This window comes from Girardinichthys multiradiatus, chromosome 1 (assembly GCF_021462225.1).
Source record: "Girardinichthys multiradiatus isolate DD_20200921_A chromosome 1, DD_fGirMul_XY1, whole genome shotgun sequence".
Lineage (NCBI taxonomy): Eukaryota > Metazoa > Chordata > Actinopteri > Cyprinodontiformes > Goodeidae > Girardinichthys > Girardinichthys multiradiatus.
In genome coordinates, this window is record NC_061794.1 from 39955741 (window position 1) to 39980272 (window position 24532).

Here is a 24532-nt window from a genome sequence, read left to right on the forward strand (position 1 = left end):
ACAACAGCTTCGATCTAAAAAGCTCAGGATAAGTAAAAGATAAAATCAAATGCAAAGATTGGGGATCCATTGTTCTTTCGGGTAATTCTCTACCCGTCGACACTTTGACCACACTTGTAATGTAGGTAGGTTAGTCGATCAGAAGTTCCTTCTTTTTTTCTCTTTCTAGGGAATCACAAACTCCACCCCTTTCTTCTCCAAACTTTGCTGTGGGAACTCCCTGCGCGTCGTTGTGATTAGGTGAGCAGAGTGGGCGTGCGTCTGGAGAGAATCGCAGTGGGTGAAGGCGAAAAGACGCAGCGGAAGAGCTGAAGGAGCGTTAATGAGATCCTGCCCGGTCAGAGTCAAAGAGATGCAATTTTAAGTTACAGTTGTTCAGGATTCATATTCGGATTAGTAATCTCGAAATCCTGGACTGTATTGCAACCAAACTTTAGTGGATTATTGCTCTGGTAACAATGGGCTTGAAGCGACTGCGCGTAAAGACGCCGGAGAGAACAGTCTTTTCCATCCGCTCGACTCTCGGTATCATCGGGCTTTTGGCCACTCTCTCTCGGCCTGTGTGCGAGGCGTTCAACCTGGACGTGGAGAACCCAGCTGTTTATAGCGGACCCGAGGGAAGCTACTTCGGATATGCTGTTGACTTTTATATGTCTGAATCTGCCAGGTGAGTTACTTAGAAATAAAAAAAGCTATTATCCAACAATGCATAAAAAGTTAAAATGTAGATTTCTTCCCGACAAAACTCGATTTATAATTGTTGCGGAATGTGTTGCGCACAATCAGTAAACTTTCCATTGAGCTCTGTTGGATTTAGTCTGACTTTGCCTCTACAATTGCCCGTTAAAGCAGCAGAGCAGCATCCAATACTCTTAACTTTACAACTGTGCTCATATGAACACATGTTTTACGCGTATCCACACCCTCGCTGGGAATACAACTGACTGTAATTTAATATATCCAGGGAAGCAGACTAATGATCTGGTTGAATAACTTTTGGAATAAATCTCAAATAATTACACAATGAAGGAGAGGTCATGTAAAAAAATGATGAGTCTGAAAGATGAACAATTTATGTATAAATTTGTCAGAAAAGATAATCTTATTATCCAACAGATTTGTGCTTGACCTTTTAATCTTAATTCCATTCAGTAATCCTGTTTTCCTTGTACGGACTGCTTCTCTTCTCTGTGATGCATCTTGGCTCAGAGGAGATGTGATCCCTGTGGCACTCAGCATGTAGTGACTGTCTCAGCATTCTTCCTGAGAGGGTATTGGCATCAGTCATGTTTGGAATTTCAACTCTTGCATACATGCCTGTGGTCCTATTTAATACCCCAGTGGTCTGTGGAGAGTATAAAATGGATGGGTTGGGGGGGAAAAATTGTAATTTCAGTGGGTGTCTATACATTTGTATCGCTACCATACATTGGGGAGCCTTGGATGTTGTTTGAGTTGTTATTAACAAAAGTTTCACTCAGACATGCAGACTTCCTTGTTTAACCAGGCGACATGGTGAGATTTGAGAAAGGGCTTTGTGCCATGTGGGCTGCCATCATCAGCTTCAGTTTCCCTGTTTCTCCTCCCCAATTCTCAGGGCAGTAGACCCGCAGACATGTGGGGAGACTCCACCTCTGCGTCTCCCCTACTTATCTCTGGCCTTCACTGTTTCTTTAAAAGCCTCTTTCTATTAGTACTAATTTTTCTTCCTGGGAAACAAGGGTTTCAGGAGAACCGTATGATTTAAGAGGTGACAGTTGTTTGCATAAACCTATCTCCCTCTCCCACATCCCCCTCCTTACTCCTTCTTATGCTGATGTCATTCTGCAGGGATTTTTAATTCATCCATTGCCCAGACCTTCCCCCACTGTCCACCCCCTCTCCCCCATCACCTCCCCTCATCACTTCGAGTCCCAGACACAGCAGACGTCATTTTCACTGAACTTTGTTACAGTTAAGACGCGTTGCTTAAATGGCATGTATCACTGTTTTTACAACTTCTCTGTTCAGTGGTATTTAGACTATAGCTCCCAATAGTTTTATTCATTTTCTGAAATAAGTGCAAACTGTGATAGACAACAAAAGCGAGGGATAACATTACATTTGGAGTGACAAACTCAGGCATAATGTAGCACAGCGTCCATCCAAGACAAAAGTAGTGATAAGTCTCCAGTTTGAATTTGAGTTTATAAAGTAAATATCTGAATGACCATTTATTCAGCAAAAGGAGGAAGTTGAGAAATGTTTGAGAGCAGTTGTTTGAAAACCTGAAAAACTGGCACCCTATTGAGGTATTTAAAAGCACCCTGTCTCTGTCTACTGTGAATTTACCTTTAGTGGTGAATGAATGCTTAGGATAAAAAAATGCAATTTTTATTCTGATGTGCACAGGCATGTGTCGGCAGGTTCCTCCAAACAACTGTCAAGAATAAGCCAACTTTATATTAGTAAGCCATACAATAGCTCAGCTATTCTGACCATTCTCCACATAGTCTGTGTTGTAAAGTAAAAATGTTATCCCAAGGATCCAGTCTGTTACACCACTCGGAGTCCATCTACAGAAAGCAACATGTTGTTTTGCCCTAAAAATCACTTTAAGCACTTTAAGTATTTTTTTATTTACATTCAGACTCTACAGTCAAACACTGTCCTTCATTTGGTTTAAACAAAGAAGAAGAAAAAACAGTCTCAGCTGAAACTTATCATCCACACATACACATACAAGAGGATTTTTGGAGTGAGCAGTTTTTAATTTAATCTAATGTGCAAACATCAAAAGATGTTGTCTAGTGATAGACTACCCATTAAAAACTGCAGTAAAACACTTTGTGCTCACTTACAACATCTGCAGTCACCTCAGTGGTCTGGCTGTCAACTGTGTGCTTAGCATATCTGTCTGTGGCATAAACGGTGTCCTGAACTTTCCCCTTCCCTCACGTTTGTGTTTTCCTTCCCTTAATTCCAATATTTCAGTTGTTTCATAATCCTGAAGTAAAGAAGTTGCTTCACCTGTTTACATCCATTGAATTCACCAATTTTTCCTGTGTTCGTGATCTTTACAACAAGAGGGCTCGCTTTATGCTTTTTCTGAGTTGCCAAAAACAAGCCACACATCTATTCTACATATTTTAAAAGTTCTTTCTTTGATCAAGAAACTAATCTCTTTTATGATCATTGTGAGAGATTTCCAAAGTGTGCTTATAAAGAAACACCACCCATATATGCTCAATGTTCATGTTTGTTTTCCATTTTGTTTAAAAATTGTTGTTTAAAAGTACTTATTGCCTTGAAAAATAATGACAAGGATGATTGTGATCTATTTGTGCTTCAGACCTTTTTTTGGCTCTAAAATCTCGCAATAAAATAAATCTAAGAAGGCTTAGACAGTGGTTTGTATGTGCAAAACAGGAGTAATGTTCTAATAAACAGAAATTTCCTACAGCTCATTGCCCTGTAATTTTCCTTTCAGTGATACGTATTCACAAGTCAAATGTATAACAAGAAACCGTCTCAGAAAGCAGGATTTATGTCTGTGACTCATTCCTTTATCTGCAAACCACACATATCTAGCTGTTTTCTGAGGTTTACACATCAAAACATATCGGGCATGAAATAAGTTTCTTTTATCTCGTCTCTCGGCAACACATCATTCGCACCCACGCTTTGGAGACGTGAGGAGTGGGGGAGTAGCTCTAAACCCACTGAGGTCAGTTCAGGGTGGTGCGGAAAGGTTCTTCTTGTCAGGGCAACTGGCTGTAAACCAGCCATGGCAATGAATTATTTTGCCTTAAAAAAGATAGATAAGAAGGTCCCCGAAGTCAAAATTCCAGGTAAGAGCGTCAGAAGTTTGTCACCAATCCTGACCTCAAAACCCAATATGGCTGCTATCTGTTTAAAAGATCATGATGGCTTTCTGATGGGTCACATCTAACTGAATATTACTCACACAAACTTCGGCTAGCGAACATAATCCTTTAAATGCATTGTTGGCAGTTAGCTTGTCACTGAACTAAACAACTAGTATTTTCAGCTGGTTTTCTGGTTTGCCAGAGGAACAGTCCCAAGTTGGGTTTGTTGTAATTCCCAGGTCCATGTTCCGGCTTCAGGGGGACCTAATTAGCTGACAGCACGCGTTCTTGGTTGACTGTTGTCTGCTTCTGTTTCTACTCTGAATTCTCAGAATATTCTCTGCTGAACCTGACTTTTGAGTAATTTCTGTTTTAACCAAGATCAATGTACTCTTGATCTTTGACAACTCTTCTCTTTGGCTATTAATTAGTTTTGTATTTATTTAAAAAAAGGCTGATACCACAATTTCTTTTAAGTACCACTAAAGACAATCCAAGTAACATCAATGATACTTATGCCACAGTTTGAAAACCTTGGGGCTAGCAAAATTGGTTTGAGAAACAAGACGGATAGCGGTTCTAGATGTGAAGACAAGAAAAGAAAATACTTTCCTGTCCATAAATACTTGATGACAAACGCTTGCTTTCTCCAACTTTTATGCTAATCCTTGACAAGTTTATATATGTGGGTCTGTCATGCCCTTCAGCCTTAGTCATAAAATTCAATTTGGACACTGGTAGTTGGCCCACCATGGTAGAGCGCCTGAGGTTAGCTTCTGTGAACTGTGCGTGACAGGCCATGTCAAATACACACTGAAAAGAGCTGGAAGATATGCTTATATGTGTTTATCTATTCTTTATGTCATAAAAGTGAAAGGTCTTCCTGCAAACATTTTTGAGTATGATGTCCGTTAAACAAATGATAAACCTTTTTCCTCTGTTGCTCTTGAGCCAGGCAGTGATGAAGAAGCGACTTTTTTGTGAGATCACAGAGGTCACAGGTTAGAGGCTGTAATTATTAACGGACTAAGTCTATATGAATAGATAAGGCAAGTTCATGTGTTTTCCCAAGGTCCATTGCTTTTTAGATACACTGTCATTAGTATATCTGTACTCAACATTGGTGACTTCTAAAAGGCTCTGCATCAATTTGCTTCTTTTCCAATTCGTACTCCCATTTTGAACCCACACATTGGCATTTTCAATCTGCGAATAAAGCATTTTGTTCCCATGTACTTCACCCTCTGAATATCTGCCTGTTTTTTCTCATATAAAATTGTATGTAATTGTATTATATTCGTATGTGTGTTGCCCTGCGATGGACTGGCGACCTGTCCAGGGTGTACCGTGCCTCTCACCCATTGACTGCTGGAGATAGGCACCAGCTCCCCCGTGACCCACTATGGAATAAGCAGTAGAAAATGACTGACTGACCGACTTTATCATATTCAAAAACGTTTAGTATTATACTGGATTTATTTTTGTTTTTTATCACCATTTGAACCAGCTGACTCTCAGTAAATGAGACTATAAACCTAAACTAGAATACCAAGCAAACTCATGCTGGTAGATATTATTTACTGGAGTCATAAAACAACATTTCCTTTCAGACAACTTAGTAGAATAGAGAATATTACTGCTATATTTAATAACATCCTTAATCAGCTGAGCACACATAAAATCAGGTGTTCAGAGGCACATATATTTTCCCCCAAAACGCAGATTACTTTAATGTAACAATGTCACATAGTAACATTACTAGCGGCACAGCGCACTACACTGATGGCTGGAGATGGGGCTTCAAGCCATCAGTGAGTCAATGGAAACACAACAGGTACCGAGTAGAGAAGAGAGACCGAGTGGAGCCACGCCGCCTAAAAAGAGCCAGCGGCAAAGGAGCAATAGAGTTACTATGGTTTGATCAAGGAATTCTGATTCAATTCAGTTCAATTTAGTTTATTTATATAGCACCAATTCACAACACATGTTGTCTCAAGGCACTTCACAAAAGTCAGGTACATACATTCCAGTTAATCCTAACCATTGAACAGTGCAGTCAGATTGAGTTATTTATCCAAATTGGATAAAAAGTTTTTCTATCTAAGGAAACCCAGCAGATTGCATCCAGTCAGTGACTTGCAGCATTCACTCCTCCAGGATGAGCATGTAGACACAGTGGACAGTCACTGGCGTTGACTTTGAAGCAATCCCTCATACTGAGCATGCATGTAGCGACAGTGGAGAGGAAAAACACAATTTTAACAGGAAGAAACCTCCAGCAGAACCAGGCTCAGTGTGAGCGGCCATCTGCCATGACCGACTGCGGGTTTGAGAGAACAGAGCAGAGTCACAAAAAGAACACAGAAGCACTGATCCAGGAGTACTTTCTATGGGAAGGAAAAGTAAATGTTAGTGGATGTAGCTCTTTCAGTCGTTTCATCTAGAAAGAAAGAACAGATAAACTCTGAGCCAGTTTTCAAGGTTAGAGTCTGAAAGAGAGCACATAGAGTTAGTTACAGTAAAAGCTCAGTCAGTAGCTATGTCTAGGAGAGAGAAAGGGTTAAACACTAAAAGACAGGGCCAAGTGGATCATCTGTAGAAGGTGAGCATTAAGTTGTCAGCAGAAGCTGACACAATATTAACTGTCAACTGGCCAAAACTAGGGTTGAATTTACAACTACTATAGTCAAGTTAATTCAATCCTGTCATACAGACAAATTCAAAGTTAATTACAAACATTCCAAGAAAGGAAGGATATGAACCAATAATAAATGAAAATGTAATTTAAACATTTCAGGAAATATGCTATAACATATGCTAAAATCCTACATGAAATTTGAGCATTTTTATGAGTATTTGTCTCCACAATTTATACAAATAATTAAGTACAAGGGGTACAAATTATTTTGTGTACGGGTCTGAAAATAGAAGTGCGGCAGGAAAAAATTGCAAAGTTTGGGCATAAAATGGTACAAATTGGTCAAAGGGCAAATTGACCTGGACTAGTGTAAACATAGCTCTGCCTGACCACATTTGGGACTTCTAGAGGTTGCCCTCTGAAATAGGATTAGAATTGAGCTAATATTGACTTTGGATCAGGGACTCTTTTGGCTGCTAAATCTGCTGCCATTTTTCTTTTCCTTGTCCTGTTTAAAGCCCTTCTTTATGTAAGATTAACTCCAATGTTGTTATTGTTTTCTTTGGTGTCTCTTTCTCTGGACTTTTTTCTAAATCAAACCAGTGAATGTTTGAGCTGCAGGAGCACAGCTTGTATATTTGGCTTGGCAAGCTTTCTCTCATGCAGGTCCTTGTTGCGTGCAGACAAAGAGAGCCATTGTCTGATGGCTGAAGTTGTTTACTGTATCCTTTTTAGAGGAGGTCTTGCAATGACTTGGTTTGTTCTCAATATATACTGCCCTTCTAATAAGCAGCTTAAATGTTCTTTATTGAACATTGTGTGAATCCAAAGATAATAGGTGTTTAAAGGGCCTCTGAACCCTCTGCAAAATTGCTTGGGGAATGACCTAAGAACATCATGTCCACTGTGGAAGGGAGTCTTCAGTTGGGGTCTTCCTGATGCTGGATTTAATATGCGTCTGCCTGTAGGCCTGGTTTGTTTTAACTCCAGTGTTCTGCACACAAAAATGGCTCACGTCACTGGTAATTTGATGAAAGGCTATCCTTTATATTGCAACCAGTGTAGTGTATGATGTCAGTGCTTGTGTAGTCAGCAAAGTTAAAAAAGAAATCTTTTAAATATTTCAGATGGAAATATGGTCAAAAAGCTTAATCCCAGTCAGTTTGTATGGAGAGCATCTGTTAACAGGAATTTTCAAGTATGTCTATGGATTTTTAATTGAATTTAGCTAACTGCATGTTTAAGTTGTTTGTATGGCTGGAAGATGAACCTGCTAAAAAAATGGATCCCCATAACATAATTTAGTCACCACCATGCTTCATAATGGAGATGGCGTGTTCAGAGTGATGTGTATTGCTAAATTGCCACCACACATTGTGTTTTGCATGCAGGCCAAAAAGTTCAGTTTCGGTGTCTATCTGGCCAGCGCACCTTCTTCTACAGGTATGCTATGTCCTCTATATTGCTTATGGCAAACTGAAAGGAGGACTTCATATAGCTTTCTTTTAACAATTTTTGGAGTGCACAAAATATTCTGCCACCTGAGCTATTGGCCTATGCAGCTCCTCCAGAATTGCCATTGGCATCTTGCCTATTTCTCTGATTGGGCAGTTCCTTGACCAGCCTGTAAATCAGCTTAGATAGAAGACCATGTCTTGGTAGGTTTGCAGTTGCCTCATACAATTTTCATTATTAGAAGGTAAATTTAACTAGGCTTCATTAGATGTTCAGAGCATGAGATATTCCTGCTAGCTTCACTTTCAACTTTTCCAAAACTTTTTCCCTGACTTTCTCCCTGTTGTGTTTCTTGGTCTTTGTGATGCTGTTTGTTTACTAATTTTCTCTAACAAACTGCTTAGGCCTTCACAGAACAGCTGGATTTACTATTGGATTAAATTAATGACAGGGGAACTCTAGAAGGTGACTTCTGAAGACATTTTGTTGCTGTAGATTTACGTTAGGGGTATGAGAGTAAAGGTGGTACAGAATGCAACACTTTTTCAACCTTGTAAATGTTTTTGAAAATTGTATTATTTTCCTTCCATTTAAAAATTATTCTGTACTTTGTGTTGGTCTATCATCTGGAATTCCAGTACAGTAGATTAAAGTTGGCGGGTGTGATGTGGCAAATGTACAAAAGTTCAAGAAGTATGAATATTTTGCAATGAGTTGTATGTTTCTGTGGGAACATGAAGGGTGGGTCTGCATTGGAGCTAAGTTCTCAGATGGCTGCAACCCCCTCCACTATCATTGTTCCTTCTAATACAACAGCCTCTCTATCCTGAGGTGAGAGCATTGGACCCCCTGATGTGGCAATTGTGGAGAGGTGTGAACCACCAGGCTGTTAAACCCCCTGCAGGAGAACCTTGGGGAGGGGAGTAATGCACGGTAATAGTTGCTGAGGGGTCTGAGAAACATTGGCCTGAAAAAGATTTATCTGTAAGACTACAAGACTTATTGATGTTTTCAGTGGTAACAGAATGGTCTAAATTTCTTACGTGCCACTTATAAAATGTGTTGGCAGCTGCGACTTTTCTCACTCTTAAAGTACCCATGTAGGTGACAGGAAGTCAACTGATTGCTCCTTGATGAAGGTTTTGTAATAAAATAAATAAAGATGGCTAAATCTGGTGGGTGTAATAAGCTAATTCATTTAACAGACTAGAGCCTCCCAAACTTGCTGTGTTTGAACCATTATTTCAAATTTTGTCTGGAAGTCCTCAGATTTTTCCTGTGCGTCAATAAACAGCAGGGTGTGCATGCCTTAGATAGCGCTGCTTGTAATTTCCAGGCCACCTGTTGCTTAACTGCATTACCCTTCAGAGAATACTCAGGAAACTAGATTTCTTTTTTTACTCTGATCTGGGTTCGGATCCTCAGCAGAGTGGACTGTTTATCTTATTGTTGGATCAGCATTTTTTAAGTCTGTCCTTGGATATAGAAAGGTCTATACATTTTGTAAAGGTCACATCTTGCAAGGCAACATGCTGTCTCTTTTATGTTGTTATGGCTTAAAATTCCAGCTCCATGCAACGGTGAATGAAAAATATAGCTGCAGTTCAGCACAGTAGACTGTCTGTAGTCAGCACACGCCATCCCAGCAAACACTGCTTCTCTCATCATCTCCTTGCTCCTGTACTTTAGTGTCAGAGTGTGTGTATGTGAGTGGATGACTGTCCATATGGCAGCGGTAAGGACTCAAACAGCTTCTGTCTGGCCTTGGCTCTGAGAGGACATGGGACTGCTCATATGGCTCCATGCTGTCTAGAATAAGTCATCACACACTTCTTGTGTTTCTTATATCAGTCATTCAGCTGATCTCAGTCTGAGTTACACATGCTCTGAAAAATGATTACCGGTAGTAGAGATGGATGTGCTGACCAGAGATTTGTGGCCACATTTCAGTCTCAGGTAAAGCTCATACAAATTTTAGCTGATTTCTCTTCAAAGACTATAATTTACAGCATTCAGATACGTTTTATCTGGCCTTCCTGCCATGAGCACCGATCAACCATTTATATTATAAGCAGAGGTGATGTCACACAGTGTGTGTGAGATAAAGGGTTCCTGCAAGTTTCAGTTAGTTAAATCTGTGATTTGTTTGAGACCTTTTTAAAGAGCCTCAGGATTTACATTTCAAGACCTACATGCATTCTGAAAAATGACTATTAATTAAATTTTTCAACTGTTTGTAAAAACTGATTTGTAAGAACATTTAGATTTTAAATTCCCAAAGCAAACTACAAAAGCCAATTTCAGGAGCAGTATTGTTTTTAAGGTTTCACAGGAATTGTAAGGCCATGAACTCTTCCTTAGCCAGAACAAGAACAAACTTCAAAAAATCAATTCCTATACAAATAATCAAAAATAAATAAAATAAGTCAATAAAAAGAGGCAATGAATGACTAAAAATACAAATTTAAACCAATAATAATCTTTATTTTATTTGTCATTGCAACAGTCTTGAATATTTGAGACTTTAAAGGACTAAAATTGAAACTTTTAATTGAAGAAGTTTTATACCTTTTTTGAAACCCAGGAGAAAGCTGTCACTATAAAAAAAGGGTTTTGTTATTTTAAATCAAATTAAAATAATTTTTAAATTGACATTTTATAACTGTCTTTAGTATCTTATGTTACAGATTAGTATGATTTTTACAGTCAGCATTACCAACTGTAATAGCTGTCTTCATGTGTATTTCCTGAAGAATGGACTCCCTTACCCTAACCATATGATTTCCAAAAGGTTGCCAATATTTCACATGCAGCACATTTCTTCTTGGGAGAAAATTCAAATAAAAAGTCCCTAGGCGGGTAGGAACTGATGTCTTATTTTCTTTTGGTACGTTTTTGTGCTTTCTGTGTGACAATGTTAAATCTAGCACATTTACATTGAGGCTGAATTGTTGATTAATGTACACAGTTAAAGAAAATTTACTTATTTATGGAATATTCACTAACTGGAAAAGATTTGTGTTTCTGACCAGCTGGTTTATTAGTTACATTTATTTTTTTCTTATTATGTTGTATAAATGCAAATTGCTGCTCCAATATAAAAAAGGAAAAGCTGATATATTGGATAAAATATAAAGTTTTATAAATGTGTGTGTGCATATATACACTGCTCAAAAAAATAAAGGGAACACTCAAATAACACATCCTACATCTGAATGAATGAAATATTCTCATTGAATACTTTGTTCTGTACAAAGTTGAATGTGCTGACAACAAAATCACACAAAAATCATCAATGGAAATCAAATTTATTAACCAATGGAGGCCTGGATTTGGAGTCACACACAAAATTAAAGTGGAAAAACACACTAGAGGCTGTTCCAACTTTGATGTAATGTCCTTAAAATAAGTCAAAATGAGGCTCAGTATTGTGTGTGGCCTCCACGTGCCTGTATGACCTCCCTACAACGCCTGGGCATGCTCCTGATGAGACGGTGGATGGTCTCCTGAGGGATCTCCTCCCAGACCTGGACTAAAGCATCTGCCAACTCCTGGACAGTCTGTGGTGCAACGTGACGCTGGTGGATGGAGCGAGACATGATATCCCAGATGTGCTCAGTCAGATTCAGGTCTGGGGAACGGGCGGGCCAGTCCATAGTGTCAATGTCTTCATGGCAGGAACTGCTGACACACTCCAGCCACATGAGGTCTAGCATTGTCCTGCATTAGGAGGAATCCAGGGCCAACTTTGGCCATGCGGCCCTCCAAAGAAATGCCACCCCACACCATTACAGACCCACTGCCAAACCGGTAATTCTGAAAGATATTGCAGGCAGCAGATCGCTCTCCACGGTGTCTTCAGACTCTGTCACGTCTGTCACATGTGCTCAGTGTGAACCCGCTTTCATCTGTGAAGAGCACAGGGCACCAGTGGTGAATTTACCAATCCTGCTGTTCTCTGCCAAATGCCAAGCATCCTCCACGATGTTGGGCTGTGATTACAACCACCATTTGTGGACATCGGGCCCTCATACCATCCTCATGGAGTTGGTTTCTAACTGTTTGTGCTGACACATGCACATTTGTGGCCTGCTGGAGGTCATTTTGCAGGGCTCTGGCAGTGCTCCTCCTGTTCCTCCTCACACAAAGGCGGAGGTAGCGGTCCTGCTGCTGGGTTGTTGCCCTCCTACGGCCTCCTCCTGTACTGGCCTGTCTCCTGGTAGCGCCTCCAGGATCTGGACACTACGCTGACAGACACACTAAACCTTCTTGTCACAGCTCGTATTGATGTGCCATCCTGGATGAGCTGCACTACCTGAGCCACTTGTGTGGGTTGTAGAGTCCATCTCATGCTCCCACGAGTGTGAAAGCACCATCAACATTCAAAAGTGACCAAAACATCAGCCAGAAAGCATCAGTACTGAGAACTGGTCTGTGGTCCCCACCTGCAGAACCACTCCTTTATTGAGTGTGTTTTGCTAATCGCCAAAGATTTCCCCCTGTTGTTTATTCCATTTGCACAACAACGTGAAATTGATTGTCAATCAGTGTTGCTTCTTACGTAGACAGTTTGATTTGACAGAAGTTTGATTTACTTGGAGTTATATTGTGTTGTTTAAGTGTTCCCTTTAATAGTTTCTTGTAAAATAGGGTCTAATGAGTTCTTTATCAATGGAAAATAAAGAAAAACATTTTTCTACCTACAAATAAGGCTGGAACCCCAGGTGGCAGACCCTGATCATGCCTAAAAGAAAGACGTAGGTATTTGGTACACGTCATTTCTCCACTTGATGACTCAGGAGCAGGCCCCTGGCTTAGATCAGGTCACTGCACCTCCCTTCTTTTTACTGATATGGAACCACTTCATTGTTTAAGTAAGTGTTGATAGATTAGTGTAAATTCTCAGAGTCACAGAGCACATTTGTTTGAGATGATGGTGAGTTTTGAAGGCCACAAGTACTTTCACCACCTACCCTCTTCCTTCGCTCATGTGCTACAACATTTGTTAAGCCTCGTTTATGACTGCAGATGGTGACTGCAGCTGACACTGGAAGGCCGAACAAAAGTGATTTAAATGTTTTCCCCTCTTTCTCCCTTAAAGCTGTTATAATAGTGTTGAAGTGACATCAGCCTTTGCAGCTGGGTGGAAGACAATTAAACGTGGAATGGAGAGGGGGTGCTGGGCTTAAATGGGAGGGCGTAACTTTGGAATTTGCCTGTTGACAACCTCAGCCTGTAACCTCATCATAAACCTTATTAGCCACGGCTGCACACAATAATGTCACACCAGCGAGTTCCAACACTTTAGATCAGCCTTAATTTTGCAACCCAATATAAAATAGTGGTTATAGTCTGGCAATTACAGTGTGGAGAGACTTTTTTTCCAGAATGTCTCCAGATTGCTTGACCCATAAATGAGACAGTTAGAGTCAAGTTGTTACACATTCCTGTCTTGCATTCAGAATTATTTACATTAGCTTAATGAATGCTTAATTGTTGGTTGGGTGGTGGAGATCATTAGTGGCTGCTGGGTAACGGCTGATAAAATGGATAAAGCTGCAAATTCTTTTCATCTTTACTCACTTTGCTACCAGAACATTGCTCAGATGTCTGTCCTCTCTAATAGGTAAATTAGTTGGAGACAAAATTAAAATTAAAATCCCTGCAAATAAATAAAGTAGTTTATATCTGGAGTTTGCAGTACATTTCTCTAAACAAATTATCTTTTCTTTGCACGCTGAGCTAAATCTGCCCGCATGGGTTTTTCTTGCTGATCTTTTGCCTAGCTTCACTGCAGGATGAACTCAACTGAGGATAGCTTGCCTTCACATTCAGCTAATTAAAGAATTTTACGTGCCAATCTCAAGACACTTTGTCTCACAAAGGAATTTATAATGCAGAACTCAGTCGACTAGAGCCAGGGATTCATTACGTACGAGCAACACAAAGGTTAACATTTAAGCTTACAACAATCAGAAAAGGTATGGTGGGTGGGGGGAACGTTTGAAGAAGTTAGATCCTCCCCAGATAAGGGCCCATTAAATGCTAATTCAGCCTCATTGGCAGAACTTTCAGATTCCTATCAGTCTGTTTGTTTGTGTGTGAGAACGAAATGGTATTTGTATTTTTCACATCTGCATGTATGAGTGCAGCAAAATTAACATGCATTAACTGCACATTCTCTGCTTTTTTGCATTTTCATGTATTCACATTTAAAAAGCTGTCAGTGTGGGACTTGGCTCATATGGTAATGAAAACAATGCTTTGGCTCGTAATATCCATGACCCTGGTATTCTGTGGTGTCCAGTGGTGTCATGTGTTGCTTCGTTGTGCTGTTTGCTCTAATATTCCCTCTAACGTTTTCCTGAAATCGAGTTGGTGTTATTGTGCTCGTATGTTTTGAAATGTATTCCTTAAATAGTTATTGGTGGCTTGTAGATTATAGGTGCGCATACTTGGTCTGAAATGTCAATAAGATTTAAAAATGGTTAGAACCAGATATTTCACTACAGGGCTAAATGGTTTTTCATTCTTTTTAGAAATAAAAGACTGAATTGTGCTGTGCATTAATGTTCAGTCCCCTAAGCACATATTTGGTAGAACCACCGATTGCAACAAATACAGCGGAAGGTCTTTTGGTGTCTGCTTCCATCAGCTCTGGAAATCTAGAGTGTGACATTTTGCCCATTTTATTTGACAGCCAGATTGGATAGAAAGCATTTTTGGACATTAATTTACATGTCTTGCCATATATATTCAATGGGACGTAGGTCTGGCCTTTAACTGGGCCGTTCTTACACAAGCTTATTCATTAATCTAAAACATTCAATTGTAGCTCTGGTTTTATGTTAGGGGTGTCTATCCTGCTGACCTCCGCAGCCTCAAGTATTTTAGAACTTCTAAAAGTGTCTCTTGCTAAAGTCTCAAACATTAAACATAAGATGTTTAAAGCTTGTGACAGTGTTTAACCGAACCCTGCTTTAATTTCTCCACAATTATATCACTGATCTGTTTGGTGCATTCCTTGGTCTGTATGATGCTGTTTGTTTACTAATATTTTCTAACAGAACATAGAACAACTGTAGATCAGTTATACTGAGATTAAATTGTTGACAGAGAGACTATATTTACTAATTTGGTGATTTTTAAAGGCATATTTTTGCTCTGGGTATCAGAGAAAAGGAGGAAAAACATTAATGCACTTTGCTGTTATTCAGAGCTATGTAGCTCTGCTGGGATGTTCTTGTATGCTTGCATTAGTGGTTAGAAATAAAGTAGGGGGACACCATTTCATCCTTTTTAGCATTAACTGCGTTGTTTCTTTTTCTTATCTAGCAACAATGTTGTGGTTTCTGCTCTCTTTGTTTCCTAAGGGTCATGTCTTCAAAATTGTTAAGGCAGAAATGCTTTGAAAGTGTTTTTTTCTATAGCCTATCCCATTACATTTGTTTTGTCATCAGAGGTAATGGATGATTTAAGTGGCATTAATATAGGTGAATTACAAGGAGGTGGGAATTAAGCATAGTTTTACAGATTTGTGAGGAATTCTGATTTGTTACCTTTGGGGGGAGGATGCTAAGTTTAGTCAAAAAGTAAACTTTTGTATAGTATTGTAGGATCCAGATTAGGAACGGGTGGGCTCTTCCTGTTTTCAAGCCCCCTAAACATCATCTGGTCCCAATGGTTCTTTCCCTCTCTTACCAACATGGAAATGACTGTATCTGGTACTTGTTGTTCCAAGCGTGTCCGCTATGAGGTCATTGCTGCAGCATCTACTGAAGAAATATTATTTGCTATAGTTCTTTTTATATTCTTATTCTTACCCAAACCTTGACTGACCCATTAACATATCATCACTGACATTTTATCTGAAGTCCACCCAGGATTGTAATTGCTCCTGGGCTCACCTGTAGTCACAGTATTCTTTCAGTGTGTTGAAGTGGTTGGCCACCCTTTCTCTGCTCATACAGTAGAACTCCAAGGATACAGTCATTTAGCATCCCAGCTGTAGAAACAAGAGCATGAATCCACTTAGCCTGTCTGCTCTCTTGTTTTCCTATTGAATCGTGCCCCCCAGGATAATGCGTGACCTTGCAAGTGTTTCTCCTTGTGCATTTGATAAAGTGAGGTTAATGTGTGAGCGTCACATGTGCACATGTGATTTTCAGTTTCCAGTGAGCGGGTGGGATATGTAAAAACAGAGCAGCAACCTGTTAAAATGTTCTGCACTCTGGAATGAACACAGCTCTCTGAGCTGTAAAATGTACACGCTGCTTTCAGTGGATATGTCTGGAGGGCGACTGGAAATAGACACCAGACTGAGAGCAGCAGATCCCAATAATGGTTTAATGTCACATTTATAATGGTTGGGATTTGTTATCTTTTAACGTTCAAACCTAAAACAAAGACTTTCAATGTGTTTCTCTTCCTCACAGTGCAAGTGTGGTTATTGGAGCCCCCAAAGCCAACACGAGCCAGGACAATGTTACAGAGGGAGGGTCTGTGTTCTACTGTCCATGGAGCGTTAGCCAATCGAACTGTCACACCATTGAATTCGATCCAGAAGGTAAGATTTATGACACATACAAGAACCACTTTTATTGTACAGTCGTTCAGTGTTAGGGTTTTATATGAGGACATTTTGAAAATCACCTGGTCTTTTATAGGTTCTAAAATGATTCAAATCTAACCTCAAGTTAACAAAAATACACAATAGATTCCACTCTGTCATTGTTAACAAAGATGAAGTCCTCAATTAAACAGCTTTTAAAACTGTAACTATAAGACGTTGTTTTCTGACTTTTTTACTCTCTTGCATCTTTGCAGTGAAATTTAGTTGATTTGTTTTTTTTTTTTTTAGAACGTTGCTTTAGTTCATTGAAGTTTACTGATAATCATTTCTGTACAACTCTCTAAAGGTCCCAACAAAGCATTTCCATCTGGTTGTTGTCTGAACTTTGACTGAGCAACTATAACACCTTGATTTTTATCGTTTTCAACCATTCTGTGGTGGTTTTTCTGCTGCGATTTGCTTCACATGGTCAACTTAGGAGTTATTGGTCTCTCTGTGGTGGTTTGACGCATAGACAAACATCTCTACTTTTGATCCAAAGGGACATTTTTTTCCAGAAGTCAACTGGTGCATTCATTTGCAAGTTTGCAAACCTTAAAAAGTGAAATATGTGTCCTTTAACTGTTCCAAACAAGCCATACCTGTTTTTTCTGATTGTCCTGGCAAAAACCTTAAAATATTCCATGCTGAGTAGAGATGAACCGATCAGAGATTTTGTGGCCCACTTCCAATTACCAATATTGTAAAGTAATGACTAGCTAATACAGATTTTAGCACATTTAGATTTTTTTTGAGAATTAAATAACAACAGAATATTTTTTTATACGCCTTTTTGTGTAATTTTGGACTTTAATATGGGGACAGTTGCTATATAGAAAACAATTGACTTACCAGATGCCTCTTATGTTTTGTGATACATCTGACACCTAGCTGAGTCTTCAATAAAATGCAACACTCTTAGCTTATGACCGTCCGATAAGCTTTGATCAAGCGTTAAATCATTTCTGATCACCAACTAATTTATCCATAAATAAGGATTGTAGAGTCTGTGCTGGAGCTTTAAAGTGTGTGTGTTTTTTTTTTTGCAGTTTCACCAAATCCTAGGAAAACTAACAACTTTCCTAGATACTTTTACTATCAAATACATATTCATGCTTTAGAAAGATGGACTTTCATTTTTTTTAAATTGCCTTAAAGTGCTTCAGAGATCAATGATCAGCAACAGTTGCTTTGCTAAGGTCATTGCTCTTTCATTGTTGGTATTGTATTAACGTACCCCTGTATGTTGCAAACTAGCAAACTGACAAAACTCTTCCTGATCCATGATCAGTTAATATACTGCTTTAACTGGCAGCACGTCTGCTACTTTACCTCTTAAATCCCAGGAAAGCAGCAGGTGTATTTAGACATAGATTTTAATCTTTGGTCTTTTTTTGTTTTTACAAGTAATGATGTAATAATGTGGAATCTGTGGTGTGCTTTTTGTACACTTGAAGTTAGGCTTAAATAACCACAAAACCTGGTAAAGACCAGATTATTGTTCTTATTTCCTGGTATACAAACCCCATTGTTGTTTCTATTGTTTAGGAAGCCTTTAATTTGGAGCTTGGTTGTTGCCAAATTTAATTTTATTTATATGGACATTTTACTGATATATTTGGAGGCTGAACACCGGTGATAATGTTCTAAATGGTAAATGGTAAATGGACTGAACTTATATAGCGCTTTTCCAGTCATACAGACCACTCAAAGCGCTTTACACTAGAGCCACATTCACCGAATCGCACTCACTAATGCTCACACATTCGTACACCGATACGCAGATTGGTAGGCAACTTGAGGTTAAGTGCCTTGCCCAGGGGCACATTGACATATGGCAGGAGGAAGCTGAAATCGAACCCATAACCTTCTGATTGCAAGACGACTACTCTTCCTACTGAGCCACAGTCGCCACTAAAGCCTTGTTGACATTACGTTTTACTCTTGAGGTCATCTGATAATTTCCTTTTTGGATCAGGCATCACTCTTTCACTCCACTAAACTGTGCTTTTATTTGTTCCTAATGTGGGGTAGTCCTGTGTCTATGCTGTTCAATTGCTGTTTGGGTTTAAGATGGATAATAGTGTTGAAAAGTGTTTTTTGTGGAAGACTTCCTCCTTCCTCCAGGTCATGTTTGTGTCTTCTTGCTCGAGGAGTTAAACGGAGATAAGCAACCAGTAAACAAACAGACCTAACAAAGAAATATCCTGTTTGTATGACAGGTGAAGGCGGCAGACATCACAAAGGAGGTTCCTGTTCAGTCAAAATTAAGTTAAGTGGTTTGGCACAACTTGAGGAAGTCAGGGAGATTGTCGAATGAATGGATTCATGTTTCACTTTGTTGACAGTCCCCATCAGCCCTTTTTGAAAAATGTAGACTTGGCAAAACATAGAAAGCATCCAAATGAATAAGGAATACGAATCAAACCCCTAAAATGGCTGTTGCTGCATCAAACTTAGGTTGTTTTCTGAGAAAGAAACTTTGACTTGGCATATAGTATAATTGGGAGAAGGTGTCCTCTTTTTCATAAGCTGAAGGAGTCTCCTTTTACAGAATGCTCCAGTTTCCTTTGCATGTGCATCAATGGAGGCTGTCTAAAGACCACAGAGTGATGTCATGCTCAAGCAGTGGGGCCTCAGAGTCAAGGTTGGTCCCTTGGGCTGTCGGAGTGTCCTTCATATTTGCAAAAGACTTTGAAGCAGCAGACTCCTCTCCCAGAGCCAGCTCTAACATCTGGATCATTGTATGAGCTGTCGTACAGCACTCAGTACATGGATAGCTGCATGGAAATGTGTCTATGACAAACAGCTGTTACACTTATGACATCCTCTGCTGCTGTTCATTCATTGTAGCTTTCGCTGCACTTTATTTGCCAGCACTGGCTGTGAATACTGAAGCAAGGAAGGTTATTTGGTGACATTTTTTACTTTTTCTCTACAATCAACTACAGATGCACAGATCAGAATTTTGTGGCCAATTTTTTATTTCCAGTTTTTGTATAGCTTTGACTTGCCAATACCAATTTGGCAAAATCGGGGTTCTATGAAAAATTAACTATATAATTAAAACCAGGATGTAATAATTTTAGCCAAACAGCTATGAACCATTATGAATTTGAAAACAGACAAAAATCCAAAATGACTGCATCTTATATTAGCAATTAGCCTAAATAGCCAAGTTAGCTTCACTAAAACAGGAGTCTCTGTGTGTAGTCCTCATAGAGTTTGGACCCTCACCTTCACTCTGAGATTTCCAAAAGGCTACCAAGATTTTCAAACCTAGTTGGTTCAAAGAGGTTGAAAGGTCAAAATAGTAAAAGAGAGAAACTTTGTTGTAATCATTTCAACCTTCATGTCATTTAGTAAAAGTCTTGCTCTCTTTCACCATCTTGCATCCTGAATGAACCACACACATGTCCTGGCATATCATGAATAGCTTTTTACACTTTCTGTGCTTCCTTTGAATTCCCTTGAATTTTCATCCCACACTATCAACCTTCACAACGAAAAGTGTTTTTGTTGTTTGGACCTAAAACTGTTTGGTTCACTAATAGCACTCCTTAAGCTATTAATCAGCCCATTATCAGTCAAAAGCCGATTTCTCGGTGCATCTCTACAATCAGGTATGGAAAAAGTGTCTCTTTTCTGCGTGTCCTGTATATTTCAAGGAAATTGTTGCCAGAGGTCTCCCTCTACCTTAGTGTGTTTGAGCTCTGACCTCCAGGCCACAGACCCTCTCAATTAGCCTAACTAATTGGGTCAAAGTGGTCCAAAGGACCCACCCATCCACTTCCTCTTCCATGGAGATAAGAGCCTGTCTATGAATCTGAGAGAAGGAGAGGGGACTGAGGGCAGCAGGGAAGTTGTTAGAGACCACATATAAGATCAGAGGATCGTAGGGAGGGTATTGAGGAAATGGGTAGTAACCAGAGCCCCCTTGCTCTGCTCCATCCACCTCCCCTTCTCTTGGTACTCCCGCAGGGCCAGCTGATGTGATGAGTGAATTTGACCATTTGTCTTCCACCTCACTGACAGGCACAAAACTACACACTCTTACAATGAGAGGCTCTAACTCCCCTAATGGCTCTATCCATTTGCACACAGCTCAAAGTAGAATGACTGTATAAATGCGCTCCAGACCCCCCTGAGTCCTGCACTGGTCCTGGGACAGTCTGGGTTGGCACCATGTCACATCAGCACTCTGCACTAACCGGCCTCACAGGAACAGTGAAGGGGGTGTTCTGATCAGATGACAGTGGTTTGTGTCCAGGCATAGGTTGGTATGAGAATCTCATGGTAAGATAAGTTTAAGTAAAACTAACACGGGTTCACAACAAAAATTTAACCAAAAATGTATACAATGTTCTAATTTCTTAGTGTTGCATTTAAATGTCTTAATTTAAAACAACAATTGATTATTATTACTACTGCTATATAATATAATAGTTTAACAATGTTAACCTTTACCTGGTTGCCAATTAAAGCATCTTAAACTGTAGGAATGGTATGGCAGAAAATGTTTGCTGTTTTAAAATAATAAATATTTTAAAACTTGGTATAAAAGTGTAGTTGCTTCATTAAGTCAGCTGATTGGCAGTGTTCAGCCTTGGTTAATCCTAACACAGGTAACCTGCCCATCTCTTTTTGTGTCCCATCTTTGGGTCTTCTTTGAATCTCCTTGCTTATTATCTCAAAGGGCTTTATGTGATTCTAGCCGGGTGCCTTCAGCCGGACCACAGAACAAGCAGATCCATTTATTAATCGTTAAAATGACACCGTAATAAATCTGCCATGTGAGAACTTGACTGATCCTCTTTATGGCATTGGAATTATCTATCTCTGGATTATGCAAAATGTAGACTGGTCATTAAAAAGCATTTTTAATATTTTAATAGGGGGAACAGTACATTCCCTGTAAGCAATAGAGAGAATTTTGCTGTGTAGACATGGAGACTTGAGTGAGACTGTAAGAAAAATGAAAAATAAAAACAGAGCCAGCAATGAAAATGAGAACAGATAACAGGAGAGTAAAGTGTGCCTTAACAAAGATGAATGGAAAGTTGCTGCTAGGATGCCGGTGCCAGAGTGTGTGTATGTTTTCCTTGGACCCCAGACTTAAGGCTGTTTCCACCAAGACACAGAGCAGACCTTCATCTTCAGCTCTATGCTGCCTCTATAGCTGAAATGAATGATTAAAGGCAGACATGGATACCACTCATCACATCCACATAGGGCTTAATCTCATTCTTTATCTGTCAATCCCACCAGACTCTGCCATGCTCTTCTGCAAATGTCTGATCTTGCACTGATATGAGCTATGTGGTGGTGAGGGGTCCCCCTTCCCTAATCAATTAGTTTGCTTTTTCAATTTATTGATGCACATATGTAACGTGTGTTCTAATGAAGCCATGTTTAAACCTGACTCCTGAGACCATCTGTCATATCACCTGCTGTTTGTCAAAGTGGGAGATCAGATCAGTCTTACTGGCCAGGTGGCCAAACACAGCAGAGGGTCAGCAGGGTCAAGACAGGACAGGCCAGTCCAGATTGGACCTTGCCAAGCCAAGATACATTCTATCTTCTTAGCTGTGATGTGCTGGCAGAGCCCACCTTTTCAAACTCTCATGCAGTTGATCTTTGCATGAAAAAACTGTAACTGGAGTCAAAATTCCAGCTGTCTGCCAATTGCACAGATGTTTTCACGAGTCTCAGGAAGGAAGGGGAAGGGATAAATAGGATAGCTGAGGTCCAGCTGAGTGAGTGCATGTTTTATCATCTGGCTATAACTCAGTGTCTTTTTCTTTGTATCTGTTTTCCCAGGAGACCGCAGTACCCAGCTTAATAACAAATTGTACCAGATTGATTTCAAGTCCCACCAGTGGTTTGGTGCCACAGTGCGTTCTCACGGTGACACAATTCTGGTAAGGTGATCCCCCACTTTTGTGAAGTATTCACGGGTTGGGCAAAGTTTAGATTTTGCTACTCATTATTAAAATTAAGATTGGCTTCCTTGTTTTCCCTCGTTTGTTCTTCCCCACCCAGTTTTAAGCCTGAATAAAACTGTGTGCACAAATAGAAATGACAAAAAAGAAATGGCAAATCAAACCAAATAATAGTAAAGTAATTTTTATGTGATTTGTGATGGTAATTGTAATGAGAAAAGTTTTAGAATTTGCATATTATGGCCCTGAGTAACCCTTGTGCTGCCTCAATAAGACTGGCTTGGGATGCAGGAATGTTTCCTCATTGATGTGTGCTACCTTAATAGAGTTCAAATCGACCTTTCAGACAGCATCTCAATGAACTGGCAATGTTTTATTTCCTCATGCTACATCAAAGTTTAGCTTCCTGTCTTTAGTAAGTTTCTTTCTTGCTCTGCTTTGAAACCTGTATTGAGTTTCTCATATTTTGCCACATGGCATTGAGATTTTATGAGATAGACCAACTAGACAACTAACACAACTTATTGCATATTTGTGATATAGATTGACAATGTTTCATGGTTTTCAAAAATCTTTACAAATGAAAATCTGAAAAGTGTGTTGTATATTTGCCATTATCCCTCTTTACTTTGCTACTCAGAAAGAACCAGACAAAAGTCCTGGTAAGGTAGCAGGAACCATCAGAATTTCAGGAATTCTTCTTATTATCAAACAAAGTTGCTTGTGTGTAATATAATGTCAGTGTGCCTTTTTATCATGATGTCTAACACCTGCCATGTTTGTCTCTCTTGTCCAACGCTGTAATCCAGGCTTGCGCCCCTCTTTACTACTGGCGGACGAAAAAGGATGAAACCCACTCTGATGCCACAGGAACCTGCTACCTCTCAGTTCAGAACTTCACCAAATTTGTGGAGTATGCTCCCTGTCGGACAGGTAACTGGAGTTGGTTTTTTAGAGTGGGTGAATGTATTTATCCTATTGATGGAATATCACCTAAAACCAGGGGATTGGGCGAAATAAAAATTCCTGACCAGATTTTCCGTCCTTTGTTTCAGAAGTCAGTGGTCCAGAGGGACAGGGTTATTGTCAGGGAGGATTCAGTGCTGACTTTACAATGGTAATTACCATATTAGTTTTTATCACCTTTTCTTTTTTCTGCTGTACTCACTTATATAACGCATACTCTTTTTTTTTTGTTTTTTTGTTTTTCAGGATGGCAGAGTGGTTCTGGGTGGACCCGGCAGCTACTTCTGGCAGGGTACGGACAACAAAGATCAGTTATGTTGTACAGTCATCTGAAACCAAACTGGGAGAGATCAATTTCTTTATGGTTTTGCTCTTCTGTCTACCTTTAGGTCAGGTGATCTCTGCAGCTACAGAAGACATTATCAAATCCTACTATCCAGGCTATTTCATGCAGGGAGTAAAGGGTGAAGTTCAGACCAAACATGTCTGGGCTGTACACGATGACAGCTACCAAGGTTAGCAGGGTTCACTAAATCTTGTTATAATTTCTTTTCTCTGCTGTGAAAGTTTAGCCTCACGTCTGTCATGTACGGTTTCCAGGTTACTCTGTCGCTGTTGGGGAATTCAGTGGTGATCAGGTGGAAGGTAGGTCAAGCTATCACATATTGCAGAGGTCTAGTGGAATGATGTATTAATTTAACAATCCAAATAAGGACCAATAACTTTTAATGTGATCACTGATTTAGTATCGTCAATCTGGATTATTTTTTTTCTGCTCTATTAGTGTTACCTGTGCCTTTTTTTTTAACCATAAAATCCTTGTTTCTCATCCTAGATTTTGTAACTGGGGTTCCAAAACGACTTCTGCTTCATGGTTTGGTAAGAAAACAAAATCATACTTTAAATTATTTCACTTGTTGAAGTGATATAATGTCAGGGGTTAAGATTTGGGAAATGGCAAAAGAGTTAAACAGCCTGTGTATGATTGTTAAAGTGGGAAATGTCTCTTTACAGTAAATTCCAGAAACTGCATATATTTGACCCAGTAAAAATGCTCATCATATGTGCTTTC

At 39.6% G+C, this 24532-nt stretch overlaps 1 protein-coding gene across 1 annotated transcript in view; it reads left to right on the top strand.

The window, feature by feature from the left end:
- Positions 1-295: 295 nt before the first annotated feature.
- itga5 (integrin, alpha 5 (fibronectin receptor, alpha polypeptide)) overlaps positions 296-24532 on the top strand; it is a 50562-nt gene continuing 26325 nt past the window's right edge. The window contains exons 1-9 of the mRNA XM_047362547.1: positions 296-667; positions 16377-16507; positions 22373-22473; positions 23304-23427; positions 23550-23611; positions 23707-23752; positions 23850-23975; positions 24061-24105; positions 24296-24339. Of these exons, the coding sequence (XP_047218503.1) occupies positions 459-667; positions 16377-16507; positions 22373-22473; positions 23304-23427; positions 23550-23611; positions 23707-23752; positions 23850-23975; positions 24061-24105; positions 24296-24339 (888 nt within the window). The 5' untranslated portion in view covers positions 296-458. The remainder of the gene's footprint in view (positions 668-16376; positions 16508-22372; positions 22474-23303; positions 23428-23549; positions 23612-23706; positions 23753-23849; positions 23976-24060; positions 24106-24295; positions 24340-24532) is intronic.